This window comes from Notamacropus eugenii, chromosome 2 (genome assembly GCF_028372415.1).
Source record: "Notamacropus eugenii isolate mMacEug1 chromosome 2, mMacEug1.pri_v2, whole genome shotgun sequence".
Lineage (NCBI taxonomy): Eukaryota > Metazoa > Chordata > Mammalia > Diprotodontia > Macropodidae > Notamacropus > Notamacropus eugenii.
Window position 1 is genome coordinate 421077105 of NC_092873.1, and position 14592 is coordinate 421091696.

The 14592-nt window shown below is 36.0% G+C and overlaps 1 protein-coding gene across 1 annotated transcript in view; it reads left to right on the plus strand.

The window, feature by feature from the left end:
• The first annotated feature begins 474 nt into the window (after positions 1-474).
• USH2A (usherin) overlaps positions 475-14592 on the plus strand; it is a 990439-nt gene continuing 976321 nt past the window's right edge. Inside the window, exons 1-2 of the mRNA XM_072647832.1 lie at positions 475-1145; positions 6743-6908. Coding sequence (XP_072503933.1) covers positions 661-1145; positions 6743-6908 — 651 coding nt within the window. The 5' untranslated portion in view covers positions 475-660. The remainder of the gene's footprint in view (positions 1146-6742; positions 6909-14592) is intronic.

A 14592-nucleotide genomic window follows, 5' to 3' on the forward strand; every position in this document is an offset into this window, starting at 1 on the left:
CAAATGAGACGTCTAGTAACTGTTAGAAGGATTACCTGGGATTTGGTATTATGTCAAATGATGTTAAGGTATTTGGGAGTTTGAGATTTTTTTAAAACAAATCATCAAAAAATGTAGACATTCCAATATACAAAGAACACAAATTTGAAATTCTGAAATTCTGTTGCGTAGCTTTTCTTAAAAAAACCCCCAACATATTAAATTTAATAGGGAAGTGGCAATTTCCTGGTTGGTTTGAATATATTTTCAAAAAATACTTATGCACAAATACATATTTGATAATCCAAATAAGTTAATTAAAAGTAATTTAACCAAGGTATTGTAGTCTTCAGATGTCTAATGTCCTTAAAGAGACAGTGCTTTTGGTAAAACAAGGGATAAGGGCATAATGATTGTTTATACTTATGAAACTTGTAAGTTTTAGAAATATAGGAACATATTTCAGACTGTTTTTGCTTTTGGTTTACAGCAACCATTTTGCCACCCATGTCTTCATTGCTGGTCAAGATCTCGGAATCTCTTCAGTGTGAGAACATGTCCCGCGTTTTCCGAAAATGGAACATCTCATCACCACTTAAAATGCACTGTGTCCAAGTGTTTGCAAGCTAGTGGCATTATTTATTTAGGAACATTTTATCAGGAGAGCCCTTTTTTGGAAACATGAATTACCTAGCTCATTCATGGGATTGTAGGTTCTTATTTCATGTCATTGGGACATTTATCCTTGCTTACTTTGCTTCCATACCATTAGCTAGCTCACAAGGGCTTTTCCCAAGGCTTCAAAATATTGGAGCTTTAAAGAATGTTTCAGTTGTGCCAACCCAAGCAACATGTGGACTACCAGGCCGAAGTGTGTTTTGTCACAGCTCCACAGCTGCTGAAAGTATTCAATACTGTACCCAGAGGTTTTGTATTCAAGAGTGCCCATACAGATCTTCTACTCCTTCCTACATTTCCCTTTTCTCATCAGATGTCAGGAGCTGCATTACCGCAGACAGAAATGATTTGCGCCCTGGCTCCCCTAGCAATTCTACAAGTTTTATTTTTGGTAATCTCAAAGACTGCTTTTTTTCCCCTCGCTCTCCAAAGCTGGCAGCATCATTTGCCTTAGCTGTGTGGGTGAAACCTGAGCAAGAAGGTGTAATGTAAGTAGTGATGTGGGTATTTGCTTTCCTGGTGCTCTGAAAAATCAGGAGTAGGGATGATGATTGTGAATTGCAAGCTAGACAGAAGAAAGGGCAAAGCTTTGAAATTTTTTGTAGAAAAGATAGGCTCCTAGCGTAAAAGAACAAGTTCTGTTATAAATTACAAAATTTAAAAAAAAAAGTTACCATGGTAAGGTGGAAAGAAGGCTCTGGTATCAGAGGACCTGCATTTAAAAACCACCTCTGATGCTTAATAACTGTGTGATTTTAGGCAAGTTCCTTGGCCCATTTGGGTCTTTTGTCATCTGTAAAAAGGAATTTGGACTAGATGACCTCTAGCACCCCTTGAAAATTAAGATCTAATTCCTATAACATAAAATGCTAAATTTTGTATATGAAATGAGCCCTCAAAAAAAAAAAAATAGAACCTCAATGACAATGAAATGAATTTGATGTACGTATTCTTTTTCCTGTTACTGAAAGGTCTGCCCTAGAGCAGCATAGTGTTGGACACTGATGAAATACATGTTGCAAAGTTATCAGATAGAAAAAAAATTGGCAGCCTCAAATTCCTGATCTAGGTTTGTATAAGCAAGCCAAACCTAATAACTTTTTTCCCTATGGAAAACATAGCTTTTGTCCTCTTCCCTGTCTGGTGTCTGTTTCTTCAATTAGTTAAGAAAATAGAGGTAATTGTGAGCTATTCTCAAAGGCTTTTTTACTGCCTGCCCAGCAACAATGCCCTCGATGTGAAAAGCTGGAGAGGGGCCTACTGCTTTTCTTATGATCATTTTGTGTTTTGATAGGCTTGAGTTTGGGTTTTGTTTTTTTTAAATGGTGGATGTCACAAGCATTCTTAATCTAATCATCAGAAAATTTGTTTCCGCAAAATATTTTTCATCAGATTTGAACAATTTGGAAATATCTATCCCAAACTTTTGACAATGTCGGTGTAGTTTTTTTTTTTTTTTTTGCAATACATGAGGCTAAAAATGTACTGGATGATCAATTTCAAATACTAAGTGAAAGTGGGTAGTTTTTAATTCAGTCTTAAATTTGGAGTGAAAGTAGTCCCCAATCTACTTTTACCTGCCATTTCCTTGGGAAAAATTTTTTAAAATCCCTGTAAATCACAACTTATACAGCTAAAAGCCTGAGGTGTTTTGAAAGAATGTCCCTTGACAGACAGAGCTAGGATACAATGTTACTTTCTCTACTTACACTGACACCCTTATGCCAATTTCACCTCCCATTGGCATAATTTTACACAGACAAGATAGAACAATAATTCACTAAGGAGGGATCATGAGGTCTTTGGTTTGGAGTGTTTCATGCATCAAGGTCATTTCCATTCTCAAAACCTTGATACCTATGGGGATGGGGGAAATTTCGGGGTGTTTGCACTAGATAAGTAAAATAAACAAAATGTGGATTATCCAATTATTGTTTATCCAGGAACAGAATAAATCCAGTTCCTAAATATTTTGCTACCTCCCTTCCTCTCACATTTATTATCTACCAACCTAGTATGTTTACAAGCAAACAAAATAGCAAGGAAGACAATCAATAACATATTAAGAAAAGCATTTTCAGTAAGCTTTGGGAAATACGGCTGCATGTGGTAAATACATTCTTGAGTAATGGTCAAACCTCAATTCTCACTTGTGGATTTAAATTCAAGAAAATGAATGGAGGGAAATGCTTCTCGGATTGCTTAGGTGTATACTACATGGAGTCAGGGAGCTGGAGAGGCATTGTGGAGATCTTTTTCCTTCCATGTCTGACTTAGAAGCAGTAAATAACTGGAGAGGCAAAAACTAAATAGGAAACAAAATGTGAAATTTGAAAATTATGTAGAACTCTTTTTACTTTGAATTACTTAAAATTCTTAATCTTTCTAGATAGCAATGTGTACTGAAATTTAAAACATAACATTTTTTCCTTATAATTTTGTTGTAATGGAATCATGTATATGTATATTATATATGTGTGTATGTGTATCTCACATACATGTATATATCTCATAGATTTTAAAATGAATTTTAAAACCATCCTCTCTTTTCCCTCATAGCCCTCCCCAGCCCTCCCAGCAAAACACAACCTTGCCTTCATTTAGTAAGCTCTATATGACTCAAATCTTGCTTCCCAGTTTATTGAACATCGCCTACTATATTTTCCTCCTTAATCTCTGACATCAGAAGAACTGTTCTATTGATGGCTTGTCAATTTGCCTATAATGGCTTGGTTAACATCTTAACTGCTTCTAATTTGCCAGCAGAGAGTCCATTTTAAACTAGTGCTTAACCTGCCCAGCCATAGGAAAAAACAGAAATGAGATGAATGCCTCAAATTAAAATGAAAATGGTTTTTCTTAAGATGAACAATCTATTCCCAACATGAATTATAGTCAAAGGAGAGATGAGGAAAACATAACTTTTTTTTTAGCAATTCCCATCTCAGGTTTTCATATTACTACGGAAAGAACATTAGACTAATACCTAGGAGGCCCTAATTCCAATACTAGATTTGTAGCTATCAAAATATGTGAGCTTGGCTAAGTCACTTAATATCTTATCTATATGCTCACAAGAATTAATGTTTAAAAATTAATTTAAAAATAAAATTTTTAACTTCAGTTAACAAGCATTTATTTTTTTCCTCCTTCACACTTCCCCTTCTCTCCACTGGTGGGCAAGGGGATGGAAGAAAAACAAAACCCTTGTGACAAATATGAATAATCAAGCAAAATAAATTCCCATATTAGCTGTGTCCAAAAATGTGTGTCTCACTCTGCAAATCTGGTTCCCCTCCAACTCTGTCAGGAGTTGCAAGAAGTTATAGTATTTGCAGAGGCCATACCCCAGTAAAACCATCTTGACAGAAGGGTTAAACCAAGTTGTGGTTAACTACCAGGCCTCAAACCCATCTGTGAGTTAGGTGGATATGTACTCCAAGGATGGGAAGATTTCCTCTGAGGGAATGGGTGAATGAGAACAGTTTGTTCCAATGGCCATAATGGTAGCTGAAGTTATGCCCTGGAGCACTTAGAGCTCAGTCAGCCATTGAAGATGCCAAGGCCATCCACTTCATCCTGGGGCATTGCCATTCAACTTGACTTATGTTGTGCCATCGGACTTTGATGACTCTGGAAGAGAAAGTGAGGCTGATGACTGTGCAATTCTGCCTCATTTAAATCCAACCAATAAACAAGTCCAGACATTAATCACCCTGTGATATCATTGGTCCTCTTGGACCAACAACAAAAACAGCATTGATCGTTAGTTGTCTAGAGTCATTAATCAGCCGTTTAAGAATGTTCTAGATTTTTTTCTTTTGGAATTTAAGTTGAGCTCACAGGCCCATAATTTCATAATTTTGTTTCATAATTTTTTTTTTTTTTGAAAATCAGAGCAGTATTTCTCCTGATCATAGGCTTAGGATCATAGAATTGGTGCTTGAAGGACCTTGAAGGACCTTGGATTTCTAATCTAATTCCTTCATTTTACAGATACAGAAATGAATGGGAGTTAAGTAAATTGCTGGAGGTCACATGTATAGTAAACATTAAGGGTAGAATTTGAACCTGATTGCTCTGATTCCAGAGCAGGTATTGAGCTGGACTTATCCTGTATTCTATAATCTTTGAAATGTCACCATAATTGCTCAATATTCAAATCTACTAGATCTTTCATTACCAGCAGATGTAGTCCATCTGGGCCAGGTGATTTGAATTCATCAAGGGCAACTAGGTGCTTTCTTACTATCTCTTTGTATTGTCAATTTCCTAGTAGCCATTGTTTTGATCTTTCTAGTTCAAAGATCATTCCCAGGAATGTTCTCTGTAGCTGAAATTCATAGGGTAGAGTCCTCACCAGACACAGTTGCTGTGTTATTATCTCTACCATTTTATTTTAAGTGAATTTCCATTTTACAATGAATAAAACAATTTGAAGTCAAATGTAAATAATCAGATAATTTTGGTTTCTTTGCCATTGGATTAGCCATGCCTCTACATCTTTTGACAAGTCCACAAGCATTCATGGAGTATCCTACTATGTGGCAGACAAATATAAATCAAGAGCTTTGCGTAAATATTTGTTAGGAGCTCCATACTGGAATCATTGTTTGGAACTGTGATCTCAGTCTTTCTTACTATTTTCTGGTCATTACCATCAGCTTTGTGATAATCATGTGTTGATAATCTCTTCTTGCTAATGAATACAGTAATATCATATATTAGATTTCAGATCTTGGCATTTTGTATTTAGAGTAATATCTCTGTAAATTGGAAACCATTTCTCACCATCACAGAAGCAGGTGAGGGTATATAGAGGAAACATTTTTGAAGAGAGTGAGCCCTTTGAAAAATGTTTCCAAATCACTTTAGCCAAGGGGCCTCGGCCTGACAAACTTACCTTTGATACCTCTGCATTGCAAAAAATCTCACTGTTGCTCATCTTACAGCTCTATGGATTTTGACTGGTGTAGTAGTTTAGTGGCTTTCACTTCATAGTCTTGTATAAAAGAACCAGCAGGGTAATGTTGCATGTGTGAGCAACAATGATCCTTCGGCATATAGTATTATCTCTAACATTGTCTGTTATTGAACACCTGGCCATTAACCACCAAGACAGAGGTCCACTGGTGTCCTAGTAATAGTCTTCAAACCTTTCTAGAAAGTAGAGTTTTGCTACTTGTAACCCAGAGAAAAGGGCATAAATGTCTGAATTCAGAGCTCAATTTTCCTTCTTCTGATCCCGAAGATTTTAACTGGACAGTCACAAATGTTTAGGTGTCTGCAGTGAAGGGAATCTGAAGAGCCTGGCTATGTGATAAGGTCACAAAGGGCCTTTATCTCTTGATAGCTGTTGCGGATATAGAACAGATTCCTACAGTGCATCTGAAAACACTTCTGTTACGGCAAAATGACTTAGGAGTATTTAAAGGTGCTCTTGTTGAGAGATTAGATATTGTCCTCAAACAGCATTGCTTTAAGTTTAGAAATGCACAGAAAACTATCTAATGGTCTTTCACAGGGGTGTCAGCTAACTTTGGGCTAAGGCAGGTTGATGATGGGGCAAGCACCAATTCAGCTGTCCATTTCATTGTAGGAGTTAAATAGAGTGATTCAGATTTTAGGGCTAACAGTTTAGAGCCTTCCATGGGCACTAAATTCTCTTTATATGAAAAGAAAGGAAAAGAAAGATGTGCGCTGGTGACTTAATACCCAGCCGGGATGTACTGTGTTGTGCAGCTTCGTATAAAAGAAATAGCAATGGAACTAATGAGCCAATAGCCTAAATGTTAGTTTTGCAGAATGATTTCAGCCACTTTATTTCCTGTCGTGAATCTCTAGTGAAGGATGGTGAGAGTCTAAAGAACATGAGATAAATTAAATATTCTCTCTTTTTTTACAAGAATTTTTGTTGTTGCTGGAACAAAAGTCATTTCCTTGTATATTTTAATTATTAGTTCTTTGTCACTGTGCACTTTTCTGAGTGGTATCTGAGGTTGCTTTAACATCTGTGCATTGCATAGTGCCTTTGTGCATCTAGCTGGATGCTGACCTTTTCCTCCTTTTCTGGTTGCTTCCTAAGGTGTGTTATTGAAAAGGCCGTGGATGGGCAGATTGTGTTCAAACTTACAATCTCCGAGAAAGAGACCATGTTTTATTATCGCACAGTAAATGGTTTGCAGCCTCCAATAAAAGTAATGACACTGGGGAGAATTCTTGTGAAGAAATGGATTCATCTTAGTGTGCAGGTGAGTAAAATAAAAAGTATTTAACATTTGGTTAAACACAAAGATCTATCTTCCTTTTTTCCTCCTTTTAAATGGCATCTGCTCCCTTAACAGGATTCCCTTTCTTTTCAGATTTTTTTTTTGTTGTTGTTGAATTTAAGTGGTAACTTTGAGGAGGGGGAGACAGAAAATATTTAATTTATTGATGAATCTTTGATTGCCAGCTTTTCTTTTTGAAAGTTAACTATAAGAATATTCAGAGAAAAAGTAAAATACTTGGGAGAGTATTATCTGCTTGAAGGACATTTTCTTATTTTCCTTGGGGCTTGTTTGAATTCGACTCCAAAATGAAGTGTAAATAGCTCTTTGCGTCTATAATACTGATTTTTATCATTTATAGATATATTCAAGTCCTGTGCTTGTTTTTTGTTTGTTTGTTTGTTTTTTGTTTTTTTACCAGCTGTCTTTTCTCAGAAAACACTCTGATAATGTGAATAAAATTTGGCTGTTGGATTACAATGCTGACCTTAGAACTAATGAACTCAAATGTGCTGCTACCTTATTACTCTAGTTATCACTTGCATTTTATATTGGCCTTAAAAGCTGCTAAAGGTTGGGCTAGTTGTGAGAAGTCATGGAAGAAACTAAAAATGGAGTTTTTGCTTTTTGTTCCTTTAGGGTATTGCTAAATGGCCCTGTATTGCCAGAGGCAGCTCTTTCGTTTCATGATGGAGAGGCCATACCTGTATAATGCAGCTCCCAGAATGCATTCTGCTTAAGGTGGCCAAGAATGAGTAGTCTACATGGATGAGTTTTAAATACATTTGTAGTCTATGGACTTTTATTTCTGACTTCTGACTGATGAGGTCTGTTTGTTCAGCGAGATACTTGTTTCATATTTTTAAAGATCATTATTAGGTTTTTAACATTACTCAGTAGGACATTATTTGAGGGCCTTGGAAGGATATTGCTTTATGAAGTCATCTTTCAGTGGAGTAGCATTTTATGAGTCTGACTTATGACCCTCTTACACACCTGATCTACTTAATGTTAGATGTCAAAGGCAGGTCAAGAGTTCTTCATCTACCCTCTCCCCTGACCAGGTTGTTCAGTCTCACCTCTTCAACTAGTACATCCATATCCATGACTCCTACATTTGTACGTCAGCCTGGAGTTCTCCTCTGAGCTCCAGACCTACCCATACAATTGCCTCTATTGGACATCTTGGTCAAATGTCAAACAACATATTCAAAACCAGACTTATTATCTTTCCTCTATGCTCTTCATTTATCCTTATTTTCATGGCTTCACAATTCACTCAGGTCGCTACTGCCTAGGCCAATTGTCTTTCCGTCTGCTTGTATTTGTATTTCTGGCACTTAGTACCGTGCCTAGCACATGGTATTTGAGTAATAAATGCTTCTTGACTGATTAGGTGTAATGAAGATTGGGGTTTAATTTGGTGTCAGCATAGCCATGTACTACCTGTGTGATATTGGGCAAATCACGTCCCTGGGGTTTAGCTTCTTCATCTGTAAAATGAGGGAGGATGGATCATGTAAGATCCAAGATTAACTCTAACTCCGTGATTATATGTGTGTGTATATGTATATACACATATGTGTCTGTGTATATCTCCACTATTGTTGTTATGCCATCATCAGAATCATCTATATACAAATGGATCTGGTTGTGTGATGTGACAAGACGTGACCACATGAGTTCCTTCTGTCTGTCTTGCTTTAACTCTTTATATCTCTAGCACCTACCACAGTGTTTTACATACAGTAAGTACACAATCAATGCTTTTTCATGTCCCTCTGCTCCAAAATTCTTCAGTCTCCTGAAGAAAGTTGAAATTCCTTTATCTGTAATTGAAGGTGGCTCGCAATTTGAACATCACATAAATGGTTACTTTTGATCAAACATGCAGCATTAACCTCCCTCTATAATCTCAGTTTATTTTACTCCCATTCCTTATACTCTATGTTGTAGGCAGATTAGGCTACCCTTTGCCCCTGACTTCTATTCTCATTATGCTTAAAATGTCTTATTTCACCCCCCCCCCTTTTTTTACCTGCTGAATTCCTAGCTATCCTTTAAAGTTCAAAATGGTTTTTTTTCTTTTCCATAAAGCTTCCTCTACTCCCTGCCCTCCTACCACAAGAGTCTTTCCTTTCAGAGATCAACATATTGCACTTGTCTATTGGAGTCACCATGTATTTATTTTAGTTATCTATGTTTGTGTCATTTCCCTGAAGTAGGTTATAAGATCCACAAGTTCAGGGATCATCCTTTATCTAACCTCTGTTATGAACTTCAAACAACTAGCATACTGCTTTGCATACAGTAGGTACTTAATAAATGTTGATTGAATGAGTAAATGATTATATATAGAAAGCAGATCTTTTTATACTTATAAAGCTTAGAGGACAAAGAAAGTTGACGCCCTGCTTTATGGCATTAAAAAAATAAAAGCATTACCAGACACCAGTGCTCTATGTGCAAGTGGTTGCCACACATTAATTCACCATGTAGTGGCTACATTTGTTTCCACTTCTTCTCTGCAAATGTCCAGTACAATGGAGTTAAGTTGTGATATGAAAATTGCTAAAATAGAAACTGTCTGGGAACTAGACTATAGGGAAGATGTCAGACGGATGGATTCATTGCATATTTAGTGCTGGCAACTAAAAAAAATCCCTAACAACAAACTTTGTACTTGCCTTTATTTTGCCTGATCATATCTGGATAACATGGCCATGTTTTGGCAGACAGTAGTACATTAAAAGCTTTAGAAAGAAAGTTCAAAATCTAAATGCAAAGAGGTAACCAAGACTGTATTACTCTCCTGGGAACAAAATGCTCTTAGAGTGCCTATTGAAATCAGCATTATCATTTCAATACATGTCAAATATGAGTCATTTCCTAGTTTAGGCAAAATTTCTTTATAAATCTTTAAATCTTCCACTTCTTTCAAGAAAAGGTTAAAGTACTTATGATTTAATGAGACCGCTTTACATCATAACTGTTTGACTATCAAGAGAAAACTTGTCCTTTCCAATTTGTGAACTCCTTTTATTTTTCGCTTGAGTTTTTTTAATGCTTTGCATTCAGTATTAAAAGTACAGAATCAGGCAGCCATAAAAAAAACCCCTAGAAAACCATTAGATTCATTCAATCTAAAAGAATTTGGAGAACATTTACACATACGTGTAATTTTTTTTAAGCAAATGCCATAGATGAATATCTTAATTTACTTTAAGGATATACTAGAAAGTAGTAATTTGATTTGTAAAAGGAAACACTGAATCCCTTTAACCAGGGAGCTACCCTAACACATTTAAAATACAACTAAATTTTTAATAGCTCAAATTGTTGACAAATTCTAAGAAACAGATTTATTGTGTTTCTTTATAGAATTGTGGGAATCAGTACAACAAAACATACTGAAATAGAAATTGGGACAACTAGGTTTCAGTTTAGGCTCTGGTACTTAGTGGTTCTGTGGCCCTAGGCAAATCAGGAGTGGGGAACTAGTGGTTTCAAGACCACATGTGGCCCTCTAGGTCCTCAAGTTCGACCCTATGACTGAATCTAAACTTCACAGAAAAAAAACCCCTTAATAAAAGGATTTGTTCTGTAAAATTTGGGCTCAGTCAAAAAGCTTTACCCAAGGACCTAGAAGGCTACACGTGGCCTCAAGGCAGCAGGTTCCCCATCCCTGTGCCTCTCGAGCCTTCCCTTTCCTCATCTATAAAGTAAGGGGGCAGAATTAGATGACCTCCAAGTTCTTTTCCAAATCCCATGAAATTCTAATTCTACTGTCCAAGATAAGACATTCTTGCAGAGTACTCTACTGGTCTTATTAAAAAGAATATTTTGTTTTTCTTTTAAATTGGTGGTGGGATGGTAAGATGGAGAGAAAATAAGTGCTTATAAATTGAAAAGAAAAATAAAGTTCAAAAAAGACTATTTTATTCTGATATACAGGAAAATATTATGAAATCAACTTCACGGGAAGAACTCCTTTCTGAATTTATTAAAAGTCCAAAATACAAAAAAAATAATTTATCACTTTTCTGTAAATAATCTTACAAGTGAATATACTTAAGTTTAATTTTTTTTAAAAAAAGATTTAGTATCTCATTCTCTAACAGGCTGGAAATGTGGCAGCCACTTAGAGTCTGATTCCACTAGTGATCAGCATGGAAGATTTAAGCTGTCCCCCTCTCTCTCCCCTTCCCCTCACATTTGGACTGGTTTTCCTCTCCTTGGGAAGCTTGATGCATCTTTGCTCCACGAGCCTCAACATGTTGGTGTCCAACTTAGTGTGGAGACCTCAATCAACTTTAGCCCTACTTCAGCTCAGAATTCCCTAACTCAAGTGATCGAGCAGCTTTCGTTCCCCCTCTCCTGCCCCATGGTGGGAATTACAGGTGTTCTGGATCATCATTGCCTGCCCATACTTTTCCCAAAACACTTAAATCCTTTTCTGGTGCTATGTTACCAATCTTGAGTTGGCATGGAGTATTTGAATTGGCATTGGACTAGGAACCAGGGTACTAGAGTTTAGGATCCATTGTAGCTATCAGCTAACTATATGATCTTAACAAGTTACTTTATCCTTTTAGGCTTCTTTATAAAATAATGAGGTTGGAGTATCTTAAGGCCTCGTCCATCTGTTATTCCATAATTCTACTAATTTATTGATTAGAAACAGAAGCTACTTCCACTTTTTTCCATCTACATCACTCAGTGGGATGTAGAAATTGGGAGGAGAAAGTCCAAGTTATTGCAAGTAATAGTAATTCAGACATAGTAAAGTCTGAATTTATAAAGTTTTTTAGATTAGCAGATCTAAGGAAGCTAATGATAATCAACTTTCTCTGTTAGGGTAGCTAGAACTGACCAGAAAACTAGTTGTTTTAAAAGGTAATGCAAGGTGGTAAACAGAGTGTGGATTAGTACATCTAGTCTTTGGAGTAAACTTTATAAAATTTGTTAGATTTTTGTTGGGGGGAGGCCTCAATTTCACTTTAATAAAATGGAAATAAGACACCTTACTTAAAAGGAAACTCATGAATGTTGAAGTATTGGATTAATTTAGAATGTTGGAGATGCCTGAGAAAGACCAGAAGTAAAATATGAACATTTGCTTTGCTAAACAAAAGATACTGATGTCTAATATTGTAACACTAAAGGATCTAACAATTTCTATCCTGGAACTAGCATTTTGAAGGTTCAACCTGTTGGAACATGATTAGTTTTTAAATTAATATTCATTTGGGGACTTGAAGCTGACATGATTGCCAATTTAAATTTCACTTTGGGGTTTAATATATTGGCTATTTCAAATTATATCAGGCTGAAATTTGTTATGCCAATTTTTTTGTACTAAAACTGGTAAAAATCAATTCAGACTTTTTTATTATCAAATAGGGAAAACTAATAATGGTAACAGACTTAACCTTCAAAATGAATCACTATGTTCTGCAATCACTATAGGATAGATTCTTGTGACATTTTTTAGGGAAAAAAATGGTTTGAAATAGAGAAAGGGACTTGATTTAGGTAACTGGCAATGGGGTTAGGGGTAAAAACAACTGCTAAGGTGATTGGTATTTAGTTACATGCCATTTTTAATGTACTACAAACCAAGATTTCTCTATTAAAATACTTTTTTTTTCCCTTAAGCAGTTCCACACATTATATAGGACAAACATCATTAAGGAATCATCAGCCTAGACAGCCTTCTAGCAACTGTTCTGAAATGGAATAAAACAATTACTATAATTTGAACCTGATGAAATACTCCAACAATGGTGCCAACCAATGACTTTGTAACAGGGGAATGCTAACATACTCCATGCAATTTTGAGAAATTCTTGATAGATGGAAAACATGAGAGCAGCAAAAGCTTCCAATACTTCCCTGTGTGGAAAAAAGAATATTTGTTCAAATTTGATAAAATGAAAGTCAAAAACACATGGGCAAATACAGTTTTAGGAATCAATAGATGAAGAATAGGAGTTTCGTATTCACCAAGTGTTTGTTTACAAAATATGTTCTTTTGATTTATGCATTTAATATGAAAGAGGAAAACTATTGATAGTTCCAGTGCAAAAGAAAATGTAATCCAACCAGCATTTGTTAGAATAGATAAACCTTGACTCTAAATTAATCTCTGGAGCGTATGCCCATGTGCACACTTCATATAAGTATTTACAGGTACCTATTGATTGCTGAGAAATAAAATGGTTCATATGGCCTTATGAAAGCTTCTTCATTCAGTGCAACAAGCTCTGAGATTCTTAAGGGAGCTCAGAAAATGAATCTTAAGCTTTGCTCTTGCCTTATTGCTTCTAACGGAATACCATACTGTGAAAGTGTGGAAATTTATCCATTTCTGGAAATTTGACTATCTGTAGGTCAACTGAGATGAGTCGACCCAGTTTTGATGATCATCAAGGCTTCTTCAAAACCAAATGAAGTGGCCATTTAGTCACTCTAGAAAACTTCAAGTACTTACCATATGCCAGTACTGTGCTAATAGCTGGGGATTCAAAAGGAAGGCAAATACATGATCCCTGCCCTCAAAAAAACTCACATTCTAATGGGGGAGACATTATGCAAAACCCATGTACTTAGAAGATAAATACAGAGGAAGTGGAAGGTAATCTCAATGGAAAGGCTTTGGGGGACAGGGGAGATGGAAGACAAGGAGAATCCTCCCTCAGAAGGTGGGATTTGAGCAGCCTTGAAGGAAATTATGCAAAGGAGAGAAGGAAGATTCTTTTAATTACTAGTATCCTCTCTTAATTGCTAGTATCCTTCCTTCCAAACAAATTTATATTTTAAACATACAACACACACACACACACATACACACACACACATACACACACACACACATACATACACACACACATAAAATTTGTCTGCCTGATTAGAATGTGAGGTGCCTGGGAGTAGGAAATGTTTAATTCTTTATACTTGTATACTACTTACCTGGCACATAGTAGGTATTTAATACTTTTTGGTTTTGGTCTCATTTACCATTCAGGAGATTTCAGGAGAAAGTGGCCATCACTTTCCAATATGTGTTCTCCATCTCCAATAACCCTCTTCTTCCAAAAGTAAGCTTCTTAAGGATAAGCACTATCCCTCTTTTGTATCTGTTTCTCCATTATTTGATACAGTACATTATACTTTAAAAATTCATAATAAACACTTTATTCATTCAAATATGTTGGATTTTGAAAAATCTGAGATTTATCACTCTGGGTATTATTAAAAGATTATAATCACTATGTTGCTGGAGGTGATTCTCATAAGTTCCATGCCTATATATATCTATATATATGTGTTTATATGATGCAAAGTATGTTTGTTCACTTGAACAGAAAGGTGCTCTTTAAAGAAGTGAATTCACGAGGGAGAATTATATATTTGGAAGAAATAGAATCTTAAAAATTGTATCTGATTCTTATTGGTTTTGTTGAGCTGTTTCAGTTGTCTTCCTCTCCATGACTTCATTTGGGGTTTTCTTGGCAAATTATATTGGAGTGGTTGCCATTCCTTCTCCAGATCATTTGACAGAGGAGAGGTAGAGGCAAATATGATTAAACGATCTGCCCAGGGTCACACAGCTAGTAAGTGTCTTTAGCCTTGATGCTCTTTCCACTGTGCCATCTAGCTGCCC